General features: G+C 48.3%; 1 protein-coding gene across 5 annotated transcripts in view; it reads left to right on the top strand.

Moving 5' to 3' along the window:
• Positions 1 to 19393, top strand: part of ALDH1L1 (aldehyde dehydrogenase 1 family member L1) — a 116431-nt gene that overhangs the window by 26967 nt on the left and 70071 nt on the right. For 4 of the 5 annotated variants that reach the window (XM_086697251.1, XM_086697253.1, XM_086697250.1 and 1 more), the window contains exons 2-9: positions 5643 to 5794; positions 7879 to 8113; positions 8881 to 9046; positions 10831 to 10932; positions 11769 to 11858; positions 12801 to 12938; positions 15628 to 15753; positions 18943 to 19034. In XM_086697251.1, the coding sequence (XP_086553377.1) occupies positions 5668 to 5794; positions 7879 to 8113; positions 8881 to 9046; positions 10831 to 10932; positions 11769 to 11858; positions 12801 to 12938; positions 15628 to 15753; positions 18943 to 19034 (1076 nt within the window). In that variant the 5' untranslated portion in view covers positions 5643 to 5667. The remainder of the gene's footprint in view (positions 1 to 5642; positions 5795 to 7878; positions 8114 to 8880; positions 9047 to 10830; positions 10933 to 11768; positions 11859 to 12800; positions 12939 to 15627; positions 15754 to 18942; positions 19035 to 19393) is intronic. The other variant, XM_086697254.1, reaches the window with a different exon arrangement.

Genomic DNA, 19393 nt, shown 5'->3' with positions numbered 1-19393 from the left:
TAATCTTTGTTGCTCTTGAGATACATATATATCTTTTCTCCCCTCAGAGAGTCCCCCTTAAAATTTCTTGCAGGGCTGGTTTAGTGGTCACAAACTCCTTTAATTTTTGTTTGTCTGGGAAACTTTTTATCTCTCCATTTTGAATGACAGCCTTGCTGGATAAAGAATTCTTGGCTGCATATTTTTCTGATTCAGCACACTGAATATATCCCGCCACTCCTTTCTGGCCTGCCAAGTTTCTGTGGATAGGTCTGCTGCAAACCTGATCTGCCTTCCCTTGTAGGTTAGGGACTTTTTTTTCCCTTGCTGCTTTCATGATTCTCTCCTTACCTGAGTATTTTGTGAATTTGACTATGATATGCCTTGTTGATGGTCAGGTTTTGTTGAATCTAATGGGGGTCCTCTGTGCTTCCTGGATTTTGATGTCTGTGTCTTTCCCCAGGTTAGGAAAGTTTTCTGCTATGATTTGCTTACATAACCCTTCTACCCCTATTTCTCTCTCTTCCTCTTCTAGGACCCCTATGATTCTGATGTTGTTCCTTTTTAATGAGTCACTGATTTCTCTAATTCTTAAATCATGCTCTTTTGCCTTAGTCTCCCTCTTTTTTTCTGCTTCACTATTCTCTATAAGTTTGTCCTCTATATCACTGATTCTCTTTTCTGCCTCGTCCATCCTTGCCGCCGCTGCATCCATCCATGATTGCAGCTCAGTTATAGCATTTTTAATTTCATTCTGGCTATTTTTTACATCTTTTATCCCTGCATAAAGGGATTCTAATCTATTTTCAACTCCAGCTAGTATTCTTATTATCATGATTCTAAATTCTGGTTCAGACATCTTGCTTATATATGTGTTGGTTAAATCCCTGGCTGTCGTTTCTTCGTGCTCTTTCTTTTGGGGTGAATTCCTTTGTTTTGTCATTTTGAAGGGAGAAAAGGAATTAATGAGGTAGAAAAATTAAAATTAAAAAAATTAAAATTAAAAAATTAACCCCCCCACACACACACAAATCGAATAAATGATGCTAGATCCTAGGTGTGTTTTGGTCTGGGTGTTGAAAGTGGTTTGACAGATTAGAGAAAAAAGGGGAGGAAAAAGGAAAAAAAAGGAAATCGTTTGAGAATTTCAAAAAATGAATACACTGAAGTAGACTAAAATGAGATGATGGAAGTAAAATAAAATTTGAAAAAATATACACAGAAGTAAAGAATATAGTAGAAAAAATTAAAGAAATATTTTATTAAAAATTAAAAATAAAAATGAATTTTTTCTTTTTCTATATTCAAGAGAAAGAAAAGAAACAAAAAAAAGAAAGAAGAAAAAGGAAAATAAAGGAAAAAAGGAAATCATTTGAAAATTTGAAAAAGTGAATACACTGTAGTAGACTAAAACAAAATGATGGAAGTAAAATAGAATTTGAAAAAATTTACATAAAGGCCAAAAATATAGTAAAAAATTAAAGAAAAATATTTTTAACAGAAATTGAAGGTAAAAATGAAGTTTTTCTCTTTCTGCTTTCAAGAAAAAGAAAAGAAACAAAAAAGAGTAAAAAAGGAAAAAGAAAAAAAGCAATTGTTGGAAAATTTGAAAAGATCAATACACTGAAGTAGACTAAAATAAAATGGAAGTAAAATAGAATTTGAAAAAACTTACACAAAAGTAAAAAATATAGTAATAAAAGTTAAAAAAATATTTTTAATAAAAATTGAAAATTAAAATGAATTTTTTCTCTTTCTGTATCCAAGAAAAAGAAGTGTAAAAGAGAAAAAAAAGAAAGAAAATTGAATAGATGGACCTGCTAACAGATTGACATAGGACTGAAATTACTTTCTTTTCCCCTAAAAGTCAGTCTATGTAGTGCTTTATAGTCCATAAACTAAACCGGCGGTGAGACTTGTGTTCCTGAAGAGTGAAGTTAGCCCAGGTGGGCAGGGCTCAGTGTAACGGCTCCGATTTCCACTAGATGGTGCTGGTAGCCTACTGGGATGGATTGTTGTGGAGCTCGTAGGTGTGTATGCGCATGGGCAGGGGTGGTGAAAATGCCTCCACCCAGCTACCCAGTCTGTTCTCCCAGATCAGCAATCACGCACCTGCCCTCTGTCTTCAGTTTTCATCCACTCCCTGCTTTTTCACTCTTTGTGACCAGGCCCCAGGCACTACCTCTCTCCTGAGTTTTGTCTCAGATGCAGCTGCTTTCCCCAGCCCCTTACTTCCAAAAGACTGCGGCTTTGACCTGTCTTGCCCCTCTGCAGAAGGGTCTCACCAATCAATGGCCAAATGCTGGTTGCACCCAGGAACACCTGCTGGACCCTTCTGCTGCTGGTGCCCCGACACTGCGGCCAGGTGCCAGCCCACCCCAGAAAAAGTTCATGAGATAGTGTAGCAGCAGCATTTCAGGGATTATGGAAGATCACAACACACATCTGGCACTAGGCTTCACTCTTAATGACCTTGTTCCAGCACCAGCGAATGTGGCCATTTTCTGGGGTCTGCTGGGACCAGGTGGCTTCAACAGTCTCTACCAAATGTCTTTCCAGCAGTGGAACTGCTTTTCCCCATGTGGCCCAAGATCCTCCCTGACCCCACTCTGTTCCTGGGGATTTGTCCTTCCCTCCAGAGCACTGCCAGATATCGAGCTGCAGAGTTGCAGACTTTACACTCCCCTTTTTACAGTCTTAATGGAATTTAAACCCTCTCCTTTCTCCTTTCTCCCTTTTTAGTTTAGTCCCTGCAGCTGTTTCCAATTTTCCACTTTATCTCCAGCTGCTTTTGGGGAGGGGTGCTTTTCCCATATTCTCTCCCCACTCCCCAGTCTCCATCCTCTCTCCGCTAGCAAAAGCACCTCCCTTCCTGCACCTCTTGCTCCCCAAGTCCACTTCTCTGTGCCACATACCTGCTGAATTCTGTGGTTCAGGTTGTGCAGATTGTTGTGTTAATCCTCCAGTCAGTTTTCTAAGTGTGTAGGATGGTTTAGTGTTGGTCTGGCTGTATTTCATGGACGCGAGACACACAAAAAACTTCCATGCTGTCTGCCATCTTGGCTCCTCCTCCATCCATAATTTCTTTATCCATTCATCAGTTGATGGACATTTAGGCTCTTTCCATAATTTGGCTATTGTTGAAAGTGCTGCTATAAACAATATGCTTAAACCTTGAAAACATTATGCTAAGTGGAATAAGCCAGGTACATGATTTCACTTACATGTGATACCATGTATGGGCAAATTTACAGAGACAGAAAGTAGATTGGAGGCCAACAGGGGCTACTGGTGGCTAATGGAAAGTTACTGCTTAATGAACATAGAGTTTCTGTTTGGGGTGATGAAATAGTTGTGATACTTACACAATACTGTGAATGTAAAAGAGTTCTGAACTGCACATTTAGAAATTATTAAAATGGCAAATTCTCTATTACATATTTTTTTACCATTATTACAAAACTTTTTAAGGTATAATAAACACAAAGATAGACAAACTGACAATGGAACAGAATACAGGCCCAGAGATAGATTTACTCATATATAGTACTGGAAAAATATCTCTGGACTTCCACTTCCTGCTATACACAAAAAATTCTAGAAGAATTGCATGCAATGAAATATAAAACGTGGGGCGCCTGGGTGGCGCAGTCGGTTAAGCGTCCGACTTCAGCCAGGTCACGATCTCGCGGTCCGTGAGTTCGAGCCCCGCGTCGGGCTCTGGGCTGATGGCTCAGAGCCTGGAGCCTGTTTCCGATTCTGTGTGTCTCTCTCTCTCTGCCCCTCCCCCGTTCATGCTCTGTCTCTCTCTGTCCCAAAAATAAATAAACATTGAAAAAAAAAATTTTTTTTAAATAAAAAAAAAAAAAAGAAATATAAAACGTAAAACAATAAAGTTTTTTCTAATACCTCTCTTTTTAAAATTAACACTTTATTTTTTAGAGCAGTTTAAAGTTTGCAACAAAATTAAAGGGAAGGTACAGAGATTTCTTACATCTCCACTGCCTTCTGCCACACACAACACCCCCCCATCCCAACATCCCCCACCAGAGTGATACATTTGTTACAGTTGATGAACCTATGCTCACACAGTGTCACCCAGAGTCCATAGTGTACATTGGGGTTTACTCTTGGTGTTGCATGTTATATGGGTTTGGACAAAAGCATAATACACGTACTCATCATTATGGGATCACACGGTGTTTCTGCTTCCCTGAACATCCTGTGCTCCACCAGTTCATCCCTTTCCTCTTCTCCAACTCCTGGTAGCCACTGATTTTTATTGTGTCCAATAAAAATTGGGGTTTTGCCTTTTCCAGAATATCATAAAGTTAGAGTCCTACATTATGTGGCCTTTTAAGAGTGACTTTTTTTCATTTGATAATATGCATTTAAGATTCCTCCATGTCTTTTCATGACTTGATAGCTCGTTTCTTTTCAGTCCTATTGTCTGAATGTCCCACAGTTTATTAATCCATTCACCTACAGGAAGACACTTTGGTTGCTTCCAAGTTTTGGAAATCATGAATAAAGTTGCTATACATATCTATGTGCAGGTTTTCGTGTGTATGTAAGTTTACAACTCCTTTTGTAAAGACCAAAGAGTGTGGTTGCTAGATCATATGGTAATGGTATGTTTAGTTTTGTGAGAAACTGCCAAAATGCCTTCCAAAGTGACTGTCATTTTGCATTCCATCAGCAATGTGCAAGAGTGCATCCATTGTTTACTTCACAAATCGTTCCTTCGATGTTGTATCTAAAACTCACTGTATAACCAAGGTGATGAAATTTTCTTCTGTGTTACCTTCTAGGAGTCAGAATTTTGCATTTCACATTTAGGTCTGTGATGTATTTTGAGTTAATATTTGAAAAGGGTGTAAGGTCTGTGCCTGGATTCACATTTTTGCATGTGGATGTCCAGTTGTGCCAGCCACATTTGTTGAAAAGCTCTCTTTCCTCCATTGAGTATACTTTGCTCCTTTGTCAAACAATAAAGATTTTAGAAGACAGAGAGAACTTCCTCATGAACTGGCAGTAGGCAACAATTTCTTAAGTAGAATACAAAACCCACTAATCATAAAGGGAAATTTTGGTAAAGTGTACTATGTGAAGTTTAAGAACCTGTGTTCAGGGACGCCTGGGTGACTCAGTCAGTTAAGCGTCTGACTTCGGCTCTGGTCATGATCTTGCAGTTTGTGGGTTTGAACCCCATGTCAGGCTCCGTGCTGACAGCTCAGAGCCTGGAGCCTGCTTCAGATTCTGTGTCTCCCTATCTCTCTGCCCCTGCCCTGTTCTCTCTCTCTCTTTCTCTCAAAAATGAATACATATTTAAACAATTAAAAAATATATATCTCAGAGGACTCAACTCTCAGTGTTCCATGCCAACTTGGGAAGTTTCGAGGAGGAATCCCTAATTCTCCAATCTCCATGCAACTCACCTACTGTGGCATTAAAATCCATCCCTTGCAGAACTTTCTCCTCTGGTCCCTTTCACAGTAGCGACTCCCTGCAGCGTCCTGATACTCAGGGAGCCCCAGAGATAACCCCAAGTGGTTGAGGAGGGCAGGGTGGCCAAGGTGCTGTGCAGCTGCCCACTTGGACTAGGGTTGGCTCTCCGAGGCCAGTGAGCCCTGTCTAATGCCGCAGTCTTATTCCATCCCCAGAACCTTCTGACAGATCCCTGCTGCCATGAAGATCGCCGTGATTGGGCAGAGCCTGTTTGGCCAGGAAGTTTACTGTCACCTGCGGAAGGAGGGACATGAGGTCGTGGGCGTTTTCACTGTCCCAGACAAGGATGGAAAGGCGGATCCCCTGGGTGAGTGCGTGGCCCAAGAGCAGGGAAAGGGGGTGCCCGGGCAGGCAGCTAGCAATGGGTGGTGGGTGGGAACAGAAGATTGCAGGGTCTTGTGTTGTTTGTGGGCATCCCTGGCTGGAGGCAGCTGTACATACTCCACCTTGAATCCTGCTCAGGCACCAACTGGCTGCTGGGATTTTCTGGAACAAAGTAAAAGTCCCTTCCCCACCTGATCATGGGGTGGGGGTTGTGTCCTGGAGAAGGGCCATGGAGAAGCCTGGCCTGCTCCCAGGGCCCTGCTCTCTGACTATTCCAGGCTTCTCTGACCCCAGCATCAGGCTCTGAAAGGGCTGCTAGGTGTGAGACACTGCAGGACAGTGTTCTCAGATATGAATGTGCACCATATCCCCATCACTGGGAGTGCCTGTTATGCCCAGTCCTGAGCCTTGCCCTGGGAGTTTGTTTAGAGAGAAGGGTGGGGTCTGAGAATCTGCATTTCTAACAAGTTCCCAGGTGAGGCTGAGCCTCTGGCTCTTGGAGGAGCACTGTTTGACAATCACTAGCCTCTGGGCTGGGAACATCAGCAGCACAGCAGGAACCCAGGGGAGGAAGGAGGGGTGCTCAGCTCAAATGAAAAGACCCTCCAGGGACATTCATAAGTCCTTCTTGGGCCAGATGGATGCAGAATATAAAGTGGGGCTTAAAAATGGAAGGCCAGATTGGGAAAGGAGCCTTGTGGGGCTGGCCAGGCACAGAGGTATGGTTCATAGAAATAATCTCTCTAGACTGAAAAGCATAGGCAGACCCCTGGAACCAGCTCCAGAATCATCATGATGCTAGCCAGTGCACACTCTTGGACTTGACCCCAGTGTGATCTGTGATACAACCTGAACTCACCACAAAATGAACCCTGATACCAGCCACTAAGTGACCACTGATACCAGTCTATGAGTCTGGACCCAGATGGAGCCTGGGTGGGGCTGCTTCTTGACCCTGACCTTGGATGTCTTGCAGAAGTATTCCTTGGTCATAGTGTGGACAGCTTTTGCAAGCACAGTCCAGTCGGCTCACTTTGATCCCACATTCCCTCAACGTCCCCAAATGCAGGGCAGAGGCAGAGGGGGCTACAGAGTGGGTCAGGTCTAGTCGGGGACCAGTTATCAGGATGGATGTTCTAATGGAGAACCCAGGATGGGGATGTGTTCATTACGTGCTGAAGAGGGGCAGGCAAAAGGGAACTCCAAGCTATCAGGGTAGTGAATGCAGCTGGCAGCTGCCACCTCCCAGGCTGGGGAAGTAGAAGGAAGCTGTGGCTTCTAAATCTCGGAAGCTTGGGGCTGGAATTCAGACCCATGAGGACTGCATGGTGCTCCTAGGTGCTGGTAACTGGGCAGGTGCAGGTGGGGGTGCTTGCAAGCTGAGACCCAGACTTTGGAAGGCAGACATGATGGGAGGAAAGTGTACATTTGGGTAATTCTGCAGATGTTGGGAAAACGGCAAATTAATCCAGCTGCTCCTCTGGGAAAGCACTGCTGCAGCTGGGGTTAAGAAGTGAGGTGGCATGGTTGGGTGGGGCTCTCAGGACAGGAACCTGACAGAAAGGAGCAAACCCCACCTCCCTCACTTTCCCCTTCCCCTCAACCTTTTAGTGTCCCTCCATTACCCCTTATTGGCAGTGCTTGACAGGGAGTATTTGACGAAGCAGGAATGCAGTTTGTAGGGTCCCAGCTGCCATCCCAGAAAGTGGTTGAAGGGTGGAGGACAGAAGCTTGGGGACAGCATGGTGAGGCTTTGGGAGGGGTGAGGAGAAGAGCTGAGCCTTCAGGGGTCAGACAGGAACCTGGGAGAGCAGGGAGCTCAGATGCCTTGGTGGTCAGCAGAAGTGAGTCCAGGCAGAGCAGCCACTGCAACCTTGCCCTTGGCCAGTGCTGTCCCCTTGGTTGTGTTCCCTCTGTGCTGCCCAGTGGAGTCCCGCTGGGCAATGGGGAAGGGCAGGAGGGACAGGCTGGGAAAGAAGATGTAGGAGTCACTTTGCTGGGAAGGCAGTGGTGGCTGTGGGTGGATGGGTGCAGGGAGGGGCCGGTTTCTCACCTGCTGTTCCACAGGCCTGGAGGCCGAGAAGGATGGAGTGCCAGTGTTCAAGTTCCCCCGCTGGCGGGTGAAAGGACAGGCTCTACCCGACGTGGTGGCGAAATACCAGGCTTTGGGTGCTGAGCTCAACGTCCTGCCCTTCTGCAGCCAGTTCATCCCCATGGAGGTCATCAATGCCCCCTGTCACGGCTCCATCATCTACCACCCAAGTCTGCTCCCCCGGCACCGAGGGGCCTCGGCCATCAACTGGTGAGAAAGAGTGAAAACACCCCCATCTGCCAAAAAGTCATCCTCCCCTAGCCCACAACTTTGCTCTGGGGCCACAAAACAGGCATCATGCAGGGGCCCCTCCTGTGCTGCCAGATGGCATCCACATGGCTGACTGGTGAGATGTTCTCAGGAGTGCCAAGAGTGCCAGAGAGAATCAGGGACAGACCTTGCTAAGTGCTCTGGGTTCCTACAGTCAACTGTGAAGTACACACATCAGTGGTCCCACCCTGGCAGGCAGAGTCACTGGAACAGAATGGGTTAAGGGACTTGCCCAAGGGTACCAACCCAGGCAGTGTGGCCAGAGGCCTGCTTGAACCCACACCCACTGCCAGTACACAGCAGCATCCTACTTGGAAAGGGATAGAGATGGAGTAAAAGGTCATCTGAACAAGATGGTTTGACATGGTAAGTGCTAAGGGGACAAATGGAACCATGTGACTGATGGTGCAGTTTAGCTGGGTGATCAGCAAGGGGAGGCATCTGAGCTGGGAAGAGTGGGGGTTTGTAGCCAGACTGAGATTCAGGCTCACCGACCTCAGGGTCAGGCTCCCTGACCTCCTTGGTTATGTCTCTTCATTTCTTAGACCTTAGTTTCCTTATCTGTAAAAGGGGCATAAAATGCCTGTGATACCTGTTGGGGTATTATGTCACATCAAGCATATAGGGCTTTTACCACAACACCTAGCAGGTGCTAGGTGCTCCCGGATTGCCCCCTAGACTCAGGCTTTAAAACTTGTGCTCTCTAGGACCCTTATTCATGGAGACAAGAAAGGGGGTTTTACCATCTTCTGGGCAGATGACGGTCTGGACACTGGGGACCTTCTTCTCCAGAAGGAGTGTGAGATCCTCCCGGATGACACCGTGAGCACTCTATACAACCGCTTCCTCTTTCCTGAAGGCATCAAAGGGATGGTAAGGGCTGGGAAACAGCCATGCCATATGTGGGCCTCCCCTTACTGGTATCCAGGCCCAGCCTGCCCCCCAGCCTCTTTCCCCAGTTCCAGGATTCTAGAGGGAGAGAGCTCTCAAAGAGGCAGGATTAGGACATACAATGTATTGTTGTTAGGCAAGACTCTTGCTTACAACTGACCGAACCCAATTCGGAAAGCTTATCCACAAAGGGAACATTTTTTGGCTCATTTAATATAGAAGACAAAAGACAAGGATGGTGCCAAGCATGGCTGAGTCCAGAGGTAGAAGCCATGTCTTAGGATTCTGTATCTTTGCCTTCCTTCTGATGCTACTTTTCTCTCTTTGATGAGCTTCATCTTCAGGTGGGCTGCCCTCAAATGAGAGGAAAAGTAGTCACTGATGGCTCGAGGCTTTTGCCTCTGGATTCCAAAGGAAGAAAAACCCTCTTTCTCACAAAATTCCTGAATGAAAAATCAGAGAAGCCCAACTGTAGTCATATAGGTTAAGTTGTCTGCAGGAGACAGGGTTCTGTTATCAGAGCAAGACAGACAAGAAGGACTGATGTCAGACACAATTGTGGTTGGTACAGCAGGCAGGCCCCATGGGACCTGACCCCTTAGGGACAGGTGTGTCTGTGTGGCTGCTGGTGGTGGAGCCAAAGGAAGCCATCCAGAGTTGACCAAAAGGCAGAGACACACACGAACTTCTGGTTGGTTCCAGCAGCAGTCAGGAGTCAAAGAGGAGGCTATCTCAGAGAGGAGAACGTTCCCTGTTTGGGAGTAGCGATAAGCAGAGCAATGACGTGAGAGTGCTCACTGCTGCCCAGATGTCAGCCATCTTTTATTTTTCGTGTATGTCAAACAGATGCCTCTTGTATTCCCTCCCATGGAGTCCACCTGCTCACAAAAATAATGAATAAAGTAGACTTGCTGGAGATTTGATAGGAGAGACAGAGAAGGGGCTTATCTGACATATCCCACAGGAAACAACTTTAGTGGTTTAGAGCTGCGCCATCCAATATGACACCTGCTAGTCACATGCACCTATTAAATTCATTAAATTGAATTCTAATTAAAAATTGAGGTCCTCAGTTCCCATAGCTACCTTTCAAATCCCCAGTACAGGAACTACACTGGCTGATGGCCACTGTATTGGACAGTTCTGACACAGAACATGTCCCTCATCCAGAAAGTTCTTCTGGTCAGTCCTGCTTTAGATGTTTCTGACATTCTCATCACTTCTTGGTTTGGGTATCTCTGGGGGTCCCCCCAGGACCCCCTCAGGATGGGCCTAGGCTCCTTGTCTCTCCTGCCTACTTCCCTGATTCCTTCTTCTACAATCTCCCCTTTTCCTTCACAGAAAAACAGCTTCCTGCTTAATCTCAGACCTCCAAACACTACATGGGGCTCAGAATCCATTCCCCTTAACAGACAGGGAAGGTTTTAGATGAAAATATAGGAATTGTGTTTGTTACATCTGTATAGGGCTTTGTAGTTTATATAATCTAAGTTCTCAGAAGGTATAAGATCTTCTATATAATCTTCTAAAACTGTGTTTGGTAGAGATGGCAGGGTTTTGTATTCCTCCTTCAGAATGGAATTAGATTCAGACTAACTGTACCCATTCCTATCAGGGATATTCCTTGGGTACCCATGGAGTACCTGGCATGGGGCCAGGCAAGTCTGGTCAGTGTGGGGCTGAGTCCAGGTTCATGGTGAACCCAGGGCCTGGGAGTGAGGGGAGGGTTGTAATGCTGGGGATGCTAACTGACCTGGTCTCCCCAGGTGCAGGCTGTGAGGCTGATCGCCGAAGGCAAAGCCCCCAGACTCCCCCAGCCTGAGGAAGGAGCCACCTACGAGGGCATTCAGAAGAAGGAAACAGCCAAGGTGAGTGCAGAGCCCTGCCCACCCCAAAGGCTCCCCATGCATGTGCTGGGGTGCAGAGGGTGTCCCAGGGAAGCTGGGGTTTAGGCTGACTAGCCAAGCTATAATTGTTTAAGGCCTGAAGAGAGAGCAGCCCACGCAGGAGAAGTGTGAGCAAAGTTCCTGTGACACCTGGACAGGCAGGCAACAGGGTGTGTTCTGGGTTGTTCTCTGTTCCCCTTTAGGAAGAATGGACAGGCAGGGTCTCCAGGGAGAAGAGCTGAGGTGGGGCAGTGTGTAAAACATCAGCCACAGTGCTGGAAGTCTCTAAGATGAGATCCGAGAAGTAATTCAGTTTCTCAGAGCTACTGCAGCTTTGGGCATGGGGAAGCTTATGGGCTGTACCTCTGATCAGGGCTTATGGGGTGCATAGGGGTCTATGTGAGCCCTACAAGTGAGGAGAAGCTGTTGGGGGGCCTATGGGATGAGCCTGCACTCTGCTGGGGAGTCTGTGTCAGGCCTTGGCCACCTTAACTGAGTGTTATCTTCCCCAATCATGCTCCTAAAGTTTACACAACCAGTGAAAGGCTGGGGTCAGAGAGCACCCAGAGCTGGGGTACCAGAGATCGGCCTGTTCCAGCTCAGGGACTCAGACCAGTGCCCAACAGGAAGCCAGATGTCCCAGCTCATTCCCCAGGGCTCCACTCAGTCAGGGTTCATCAGGGTGCAGGACAGGTTGGGGAGGGTGGGAAGTGGGAGGTTGGAGAGTGGTGGGGAAGGGAAGGAGAGAACAGGTGTATTGTCTGGATGGCCAAGGAGTGGGGAAGAGACTGGCTGAGCACACACGTCCTGCCCAACAGATCAACTGGGAGCAGTCAGCAGAGGCGATTCATAACTGGATCCGAGGGAACGACAAGGTGCCAGGCGCCTGGACAGAGGCCTGTGGGCAGGTGTGTTTGTACTTGGCTAGGACTGGGTTGGATACACTCGTGTGCCCTGCTATCAAATATGTCTGAACTGGCTGTCAAAGAGTCACTGCCTAGACCCCCAAACCCACCCAAGTGCCCCCAGTCACCTCAGTCCCTCTCCTAGGACCATTAGATCTGTCCACCATCTGGTGGCTAAAGGATAAAGTTCCAGCACAGCTCAAGGCCTCTGGATCCCTGCAACAGCTCTGGGTTCAAGCTATGGTGGTTGTAAAATATTTTGACTCCCACCCATGGGCTTGCAGAGATCCCAAGTCCAGCTGTGACTTTGACTTGGTCCCAGTGGGGCGGAGTACCATGCTCAGGCTAGGGCTTGGGCATTGGGCAGTCCATATACTGCAGATGGTGAGCCCTGGCACTCACAAGCTCTCAAGAGGTATGGGGATTTGGCAGGACCGTCATTGGGAACAATCTGCTCCCCACAGAGGGCAGTCTTGTTCTCCACAAAGCCTCAGACTGTCCAAACCCCTGACTGCTGACCAACTCCCCAGACTCCATCCATGAGTCTCTCTGCTCCCCCCATCACCACAAGATTCTATGCAATGTGACCAGTGCTTAGTGGCATCCCCAGGGTACTCTGTGATGCCTTGGGCAGATTTTCTCCTAGTGTCTCTCCACCTGAGGTCTGAGGCCAGCGGCCAATACATAGGATCCTAGGGGCACATAGAACTTGAGGGCTCCCTGAGGACTCTGAGGCTCTTCCAGGTCTTGTTTGTGCTACTGGAGGCAGAGTCCTAAGGGTTGCCTAGGACTAGTCTTGTGTTGTGGCTGCCCTAGCTGCCTCTCTCCTCCCCCTAGCCATGCCCAGCTCCCTTTCATCCCTTTAGCCCTGTTCGACCTTGCCTGGAATGCCAGCAGTGGGGGCCTCTTTCATCTACCATCTTTTGGTTTTCCTGTCCTCAACAGAAGCTGACTTTCTTCAACTCAACGCTAAACACTGCAGGCCTGGTGCCCGAGGGAGAAGCCTTGCCTATCCCAGGAGCCCATCAGCCGGGGATAGTCACCAAAGCGGGACTCATCCTTTTCGGGAATGATGACAGAATGGTAATGGTTCTGCTATGGGTCACATGTCTGTACTTTAGGCTCCAGGCGACACACACATGTCCAGGTGCTCAGCCCTGGCAGTTAGACCCCAGGCTACTCTGGAGAAATCATGGGAAAGTGAGACTGTAGGCTCCAGGAAAACCCCTGGAAAACCCCTTGCTTGCACCCAACCCACTTCCCTGTTCAGGGAAGGCTGGCCCCTTGCTCTTTGTGACCAGGCCCCCCAGCCAGAGTTGGGTGCCCTGTGAGGGTATCAGAATCAGGGAGAGGCTCTGTGCTGGGAGCCCTGAATTTGCAGCCTCCTTTCAGTCCAGCAGAGTGTCCAGGTGCCACTGGGTGTGGTGACTGAATCTCTGTGCCTCAGTTTCCTTCTTTCTGAACAGGGACATCATCGTGAGAACCCCTGGAACCATTCCAGGCACACAACATGCCCTGACTCATGTTAGCAGACTCCACGACTCTGAGTAACAGCTACTATTTATGCAGTGCCTTCTGTGTGCCTTGACACTATTTTAAAACAATTTAGATCTATTAAATTTGATTTTCCCAACAACTATATGAGATATGTATTATATTATACCCATTTGACAGCAGAGAAAACTGAAGCAAAGAGGTTTAAATAACCCTCCCAACATCACCAAGTTAATTTGTGGCAGAGTGGGGATTCAAGCCTTAAAATTCTGGCTCTGATCCCCAGGTTAATACTCCCTCTGTACAGTGGTTGGGCAGGTCTGGACTTTAAGATACTGGGGGCAGGGAAAGAGTACAAGCAGGGGTCTCCAAACACTGTGGAGATTTCAACAAATCTCATGGATATGGAATCATTGGCTGCATCAGTGTGTATAGACCAGATAGAATGTGGAACAGCTTTGCTGGGGATGGATGCGAGCTCACTCTGGGTGCCTATCTTGCTGTGTCTTGACATTGGAGGGCCTGAGGATGCCTTTAATGTCTGCAATGTATAGTGAGTGGGTGTTTTAGGTATTCATGATGGATACATGCAGTTGAAAGATGCTATCTGTCTTGGGTCAAGTTCCTTTGAAGCAGTGTCTGAGACAGGAGTTCTTGTGCATGTGACTTATTGAGGGAGTACTCTTGGAAAATATCATACAATGTAGGGCTAAACTGGGGCAGAGGACAGTGCTAAGCAAAGATATAAGGGTTCTGGAGTCTGCCATCTTCTGTCTGATCCCAGGCACTGCAGTGTGAATTGCATCTGCTGATTATGCCCCTGCATACTCACATCGCTAAGTCCTCAGTTTCTGCTGCCCCTGGAGAAGGAGGGTGGCAATGAGGCATCAGCCCTGGGCCTCTCTATGCATGGCTGCACTTATCCACCAAAAGCCATGGAGGAGGAAGGTACATGTAGACTGCTAACGACCTATACCGCAGCAGCTGGAGGATGGGAACACGGGCTAGGAGGAGCTCTGGATAGGGGGCAACAACTGTGCCCTCTGTGATGTCCACAGGGACAGCAAAGCAAAGGAAGTAGCCTTGGCAGAACCCTTGGTTGAAGTATCTTTCAGGAACTTTTAGCTGGGTCTAGCTGGGCTTTAGCTCACAGAAAGCTCCAGAATATCTTCAAAAGTCAAGAGGGTGGAGGCCAAGCAGGGAATCTGGCTTCAGTTATGTCAGGGCATATAGAGAGTGTACCGTTCTTACAATTTTTTTTTTAATTTTTAATATTTATTTATTTATTTATTTATTTATTTATTATATATAATTTATTGTCAAATTGGTTTCCATACAACACCCAGTGCTCATCCCAACTAAAAAATTTTTTTAACGTTTATTTATTTTTGAGAGAGAGACAGACAGACAGAGTGTGAGTGGGGGAGAGCAGAGAGAGAAGGAGACACAGAATCTGAAGCAGGCTCCAGGCTCTGAGCTGTCAGCACAGAGCCCGACACAGTGCTCCAGCTCACAAACCATGAGATCATGACCTGAACTGAAGTCGGACGCGTAACATACTGAGCCACCCAGGCGCCCCTACCATTCTTGTAAACCACTCTTGTCAAACACAGACATCCGTGTCTGCTCCTTTTCCCACCTCTGCCCCCTAGGGGGCATCTGATGATCTTCACCAGAGCTTTCCATGGGGTTTCTAGGAGCTGGGCTACTGGGTGATAACTTTTCTTTTTTTTTTTTTAATGTTTGTTTATTTTTGAGAGAGAGAGAGAGAGCGCGCGCACAAGTAGGGAAGGGGCAGAGAGAGAGAGGGGGAGACACAGAATCTGAAGCAGGCTCCAGGCTCCAAGCTGTCAGCTCAGAGTCCAATGTGGGGCCCAAACTCACAAATCATAAGATCATGACCTGAGCTGGAGTTGGATGCTTAACTGACTGAGCCACCCAGGCGCCCCTAGTTGTTTTCTTGATTCATATTCCGAGTAGTGCTTGAATTACTTTTGTCTAATAAGTAGGCATTTTTATGGAAATAATAAAATCATTACACTTAAAAAGAAGTGAGAAGGGGGGTGGGTGACGGAGAAGTGAGCTCTACAGTTTCCTCTGTGTTCCTGGAAGAACAGTGTCTCCACTGTGAACGTCCCTCCTCATTAATCTTGTACCTTTCTTGTGGTGAGGGTTGGAGACGAAGTGTGTGGGGAGCCCAGCACAGTGCTCCGTGTGGAATTGCTCTCTTCCCTGCCATGCAGACAACCACAGGTACTGTGAAGCCTTCTTTTTGCAGCTTCTGGTGAAGAACATCCAGCTGGAGGATGGCAGGATGATCCCAGCCTCACGCTTCTTCAGCGGAGCAGACAGCAGTGTCCTTGAGCTGACAGAGGCAGAACTGGTCATGGCAGAGACTGTGCAGGTAAAAGCCCCCTTCAGGGATTCTGTCTGGTTTTGCAGGTTGTGCACTGCATCTGTGTTTTTTGACTCACACTCCCTGGAGTTGGATGTGCACACCCTCTGTAGATGTATGTGCTGACCCTGGGCACCGTGTTGGTTCTATCATGTCTTGGGACTTTCTGATGCCCCCTTGCTCTTTTCCTCTGTCACTGGGACACTGGGATTTGGCCAACTGGGTCTGACTCTTCTAGGGACTCACTGTCAAGAGTGGACAGATGAAGAAGCCCCTGGAATAGGTGGAAAAGGTTGGTGCCAAATCCATGGCCCTTTGATGAGAATGTGTGCAGTGTAACCTTCCAGAAAAGCTCCCTGAGAGGGAGCCTCTTGCACTGTGACCAGCCCGGGTGTCATAGTCAGGCAGACCTGGACTCCAGTACAGCAGTCATGGATGATGCAGGAGAGCACTTCACTCTCTGAGACTCAGTCCCTTCCACTGCAAGCCCAGTCAGTGGTCACCTCCCAGACTTGTTCCTGGTCCTTCCTGCTCCCTCTGCCCACTTCCTTCTCCCTGGAGGGCATAGTATGGATGGTATTTAACCTTTATGAATGAAGGCTGTGGATGAATTTTCGAGCATTCACTTGTTCAACCATGTAATCAATGACTTAAGAAATACATATGAGCTCCTATCAAATGCTGAGTGCTAAGCCAGCACTTCTCATGAAGTGTCCCTTTCCATGGGGAAAACAGCCAATGAACAGCCCAACAAATGAACAGATAATTTCAGGCCAAGAGTGAAATAACAGGTTGATGGGAACAAGGTCCTTGGAGGCTGGGGGACAACTTTAGAAGGAATAACCAGGGCAGGCTTCCTTGGGCAGGAGAAGGGGAGGGTTTGACCTGAGACCTGAGTGGAGAGAATTCTGGGGGAAGGAGGGCTGGATGAGAGGACATGGGCCAGTCAGCAGCCACAGTGGTGACTGTGGGTGTTGATGACAAGTGCTAAAGACAGTACCCAGCAGGGAAGGGACACGAGAAGCTTACTCTGCTCCAGAGGGCACCAAGCACTTCCTCAGTAGAAAGCTGAACTTTCTGAATGTCTGTAAAGAGAGACAGACAGAGAGAGAGAGAGAGAGAGAGAGAGAGAGAGAGAGAGAAGCCTGTTCATTCAAAAATATTTTGGAGGAGCTGCTCTGGCCCCAGCCCTGTACTTGCCCTGGAGTTACAGGGCCAGCCGGACAAACTAGCCTTCTGGGGCTTACAGCCGAGTGGCCCTTGGGGTGAGGTAAGGTTGTGTGTGTGTAGAGCTAGGCCTGAGTCAAAAGCTGTTGTGACTGTGTCCTTCATCTGTGCACTTGAATAAACTGCATATCCATGGGTGTTGTGAGTGGTAGAGGAGAGAACACACATGGAAACGGGTAGTTTAACAGCACCTATAAGGACCTCAGTAAACATGGGCAGGGAGCCTAAGGGTCATCAAAAGAAGCACGTGCTTGCAGAGTGTGTACACTGTGCAGCAGTGTTCCAATCACTTCAGGAACAGTAGTATGTTTAATTACTGTAACAACTATGAAGTAGGTGTTTCTATTACTTTCAGCTCCCAGCAGAGGAGCCTGAGGCCCAAGGTGGGGTCACAAGAGATGAGCGCAGGCCTAGGCATGGAGCCCAGCTGGTGGGCCTGAATTCCTGGCCTCCACCACTATCATGCTATGCCGCATGGCCTCTTGGTCATCCTTGGCATCATTATTATTACACCTGTTGGTCCTAGCTGGACTGGCTCTTTCAGAATGCATGGTCTGGAGGTGACTGGGGTGGAGCAGAAATGGCTGGGGAGGAGAGGCCAGTGTGGGCCTCTGGTGTTGGTGGAGAGAGCCTAGCAACGGAACAAAATTTGCATTGTTGTGGTCTTTCTGTACATCAGGTACTCTGCCTGCCTCGTGTGAGGAATCCCCCACAGCCATTATCAGATCCTTTCACAGATGAGGAAACAGAGGCACTGAGAGACTCTCTGCATCTCCATGGCTTGTCAGGAGCCAAGCTAGGGTGTGAACAGGCCATGTGGGTTTAGGGTCCACTGCCTTTCAGAGGTTCCACACACATCTGATGAGGGCTGGTGCATCCCATAGGCATCATGCTGGTGTCCACATACCAGCAGGTGACCTGTGGCCCCAGGCCACCTGAGTCTGAAGAGCAGGCAGAGCAGTCAGTGAAGGGTTCAGGGAAGAGGGGCCATGGCAGTTGGTCCTGGAGGATGCTTAGGATTTAAACATGAGCTGGAGGTCCAGAGAAGGACCTCACTGGTAGGCAAGGGCCCAGGCAGAGGTGTGGAGGACAGGCAGTAGTCAAGTGGGGACAGGGAATGGCTTAGCATGGCTGCTGATGGTCACAATGAGGATGGGAAGAGCAAAACCATGACACCTTTCAAAGAACAAAAGAAGGAACCAGGGAGAGGTTGGGCCAGGTCCTAATTGGGCCTGACCACTTCCGTCTGGCCCAGTGACCAGCCAAACACTGTCTGAAGCTCGGGCAGAGTGTGAGGCATCTTGATGCTCCTGTCCTCATAGGCCTGACTGGGAGCTCACCCACAGAACAATTGTCCCATCCTGATCCACTGGACGGCCTTCTTAGAATTCTGGATGGTGTTGCTCATTCACACTGGCCTTTCCACACTCACCCACAAGGCTGGCTGGTGGGCACTGCTGACTTTTGCAGGCTGTGGGACAGATGGGCACAGAACCAGCTAGCCTGTGTGTGAGAAAAAGACCCAGGCCTCCTGAACCCCATCAAAGTACCTTGTTTTCACCCTCAGAACTCCCACCCACTTTTCTTTCCTTTCTACACTGCAACACACCCAAACACCAGGATCACTCTGGGAACCTCACCCGGATGAGAGCACCAAGGTGAGGCTGGGTGTGAAGGGGGCTGGGGAGCAGCTGGTGCACAGCCAAGCCCTGAGCTCTGTATGTATACTCTTCCTGCTGCACTGAAATGGTGTAGGGATCCCAAAGGAGCTGAGGACAGCTGAGCTCCCTGGGCTCCTACTTCCCCAAGGACACAGTCACTCCAGGAGCCTGGGAGCAGCAGCACCATGGAGTGGACAGAGCCCAGTCTGGCAGCAGGTGGGACAAGCCCACAGCAGGGGCTGCTCTCACCCAGAAGACACATGCCCCTGGTTCCCCAGGGAGCCCTGTTCTCACCATGCCTGTTTTTCAGAGTGCCTGGAAACGGATTCTCCCCAGTGTCCTTGAGGTGGAAGACTCCACTGATTTCTTCAAGTCAGGGGCTGCATCAGTGGATGTTGTGAGGTAAGGCTGGGATTGGAGAGGTCTGGCTCTGGGTGTCAATGGCCGTGTCACAAGCAATGCCAAGACTCAGTAGCAGGAAACAACCATCATTTCTTATGCTTTGGATCATTCAGGTCAGGGATTCATAAAAGACCTGCATGTGCAGGCCTCAGGGGATCATCTTGAATGGCAGTGGGTGAGTGGGCTGGTAGCAGCTGGAAGAGACAGGCAGGGATATCTTCCTCCAAGCTAGTCTCTCTCTGTCATGCCTGGTGCATGGGCCTGGAGGGCTGGTGGCTGCTGAGGTGTTACTGCCAACCAGGTACCTATGTGTTGAGGCCCCAAAGTGGCTGCTTTGGGATTTGGACTTGTAAATGGTG

Source organism: Puma concolor, chromosome A2 (genome assembly GCF_028749965.1).
Source record: "Puma concolor isolate L17-30 chromosome A2, mPumCon1.1.hap2, whole genome shotgun sequence".
NCBI lineage: Eukaryota > Metazoa > Chordata > Mammalia > Carnivora > Felidae > Puma > Puma concolor.
Note: the sequence above shows the minus strand (reverse complement) of the source record. Positions and strands in the feature narration are given on the sequence as shown.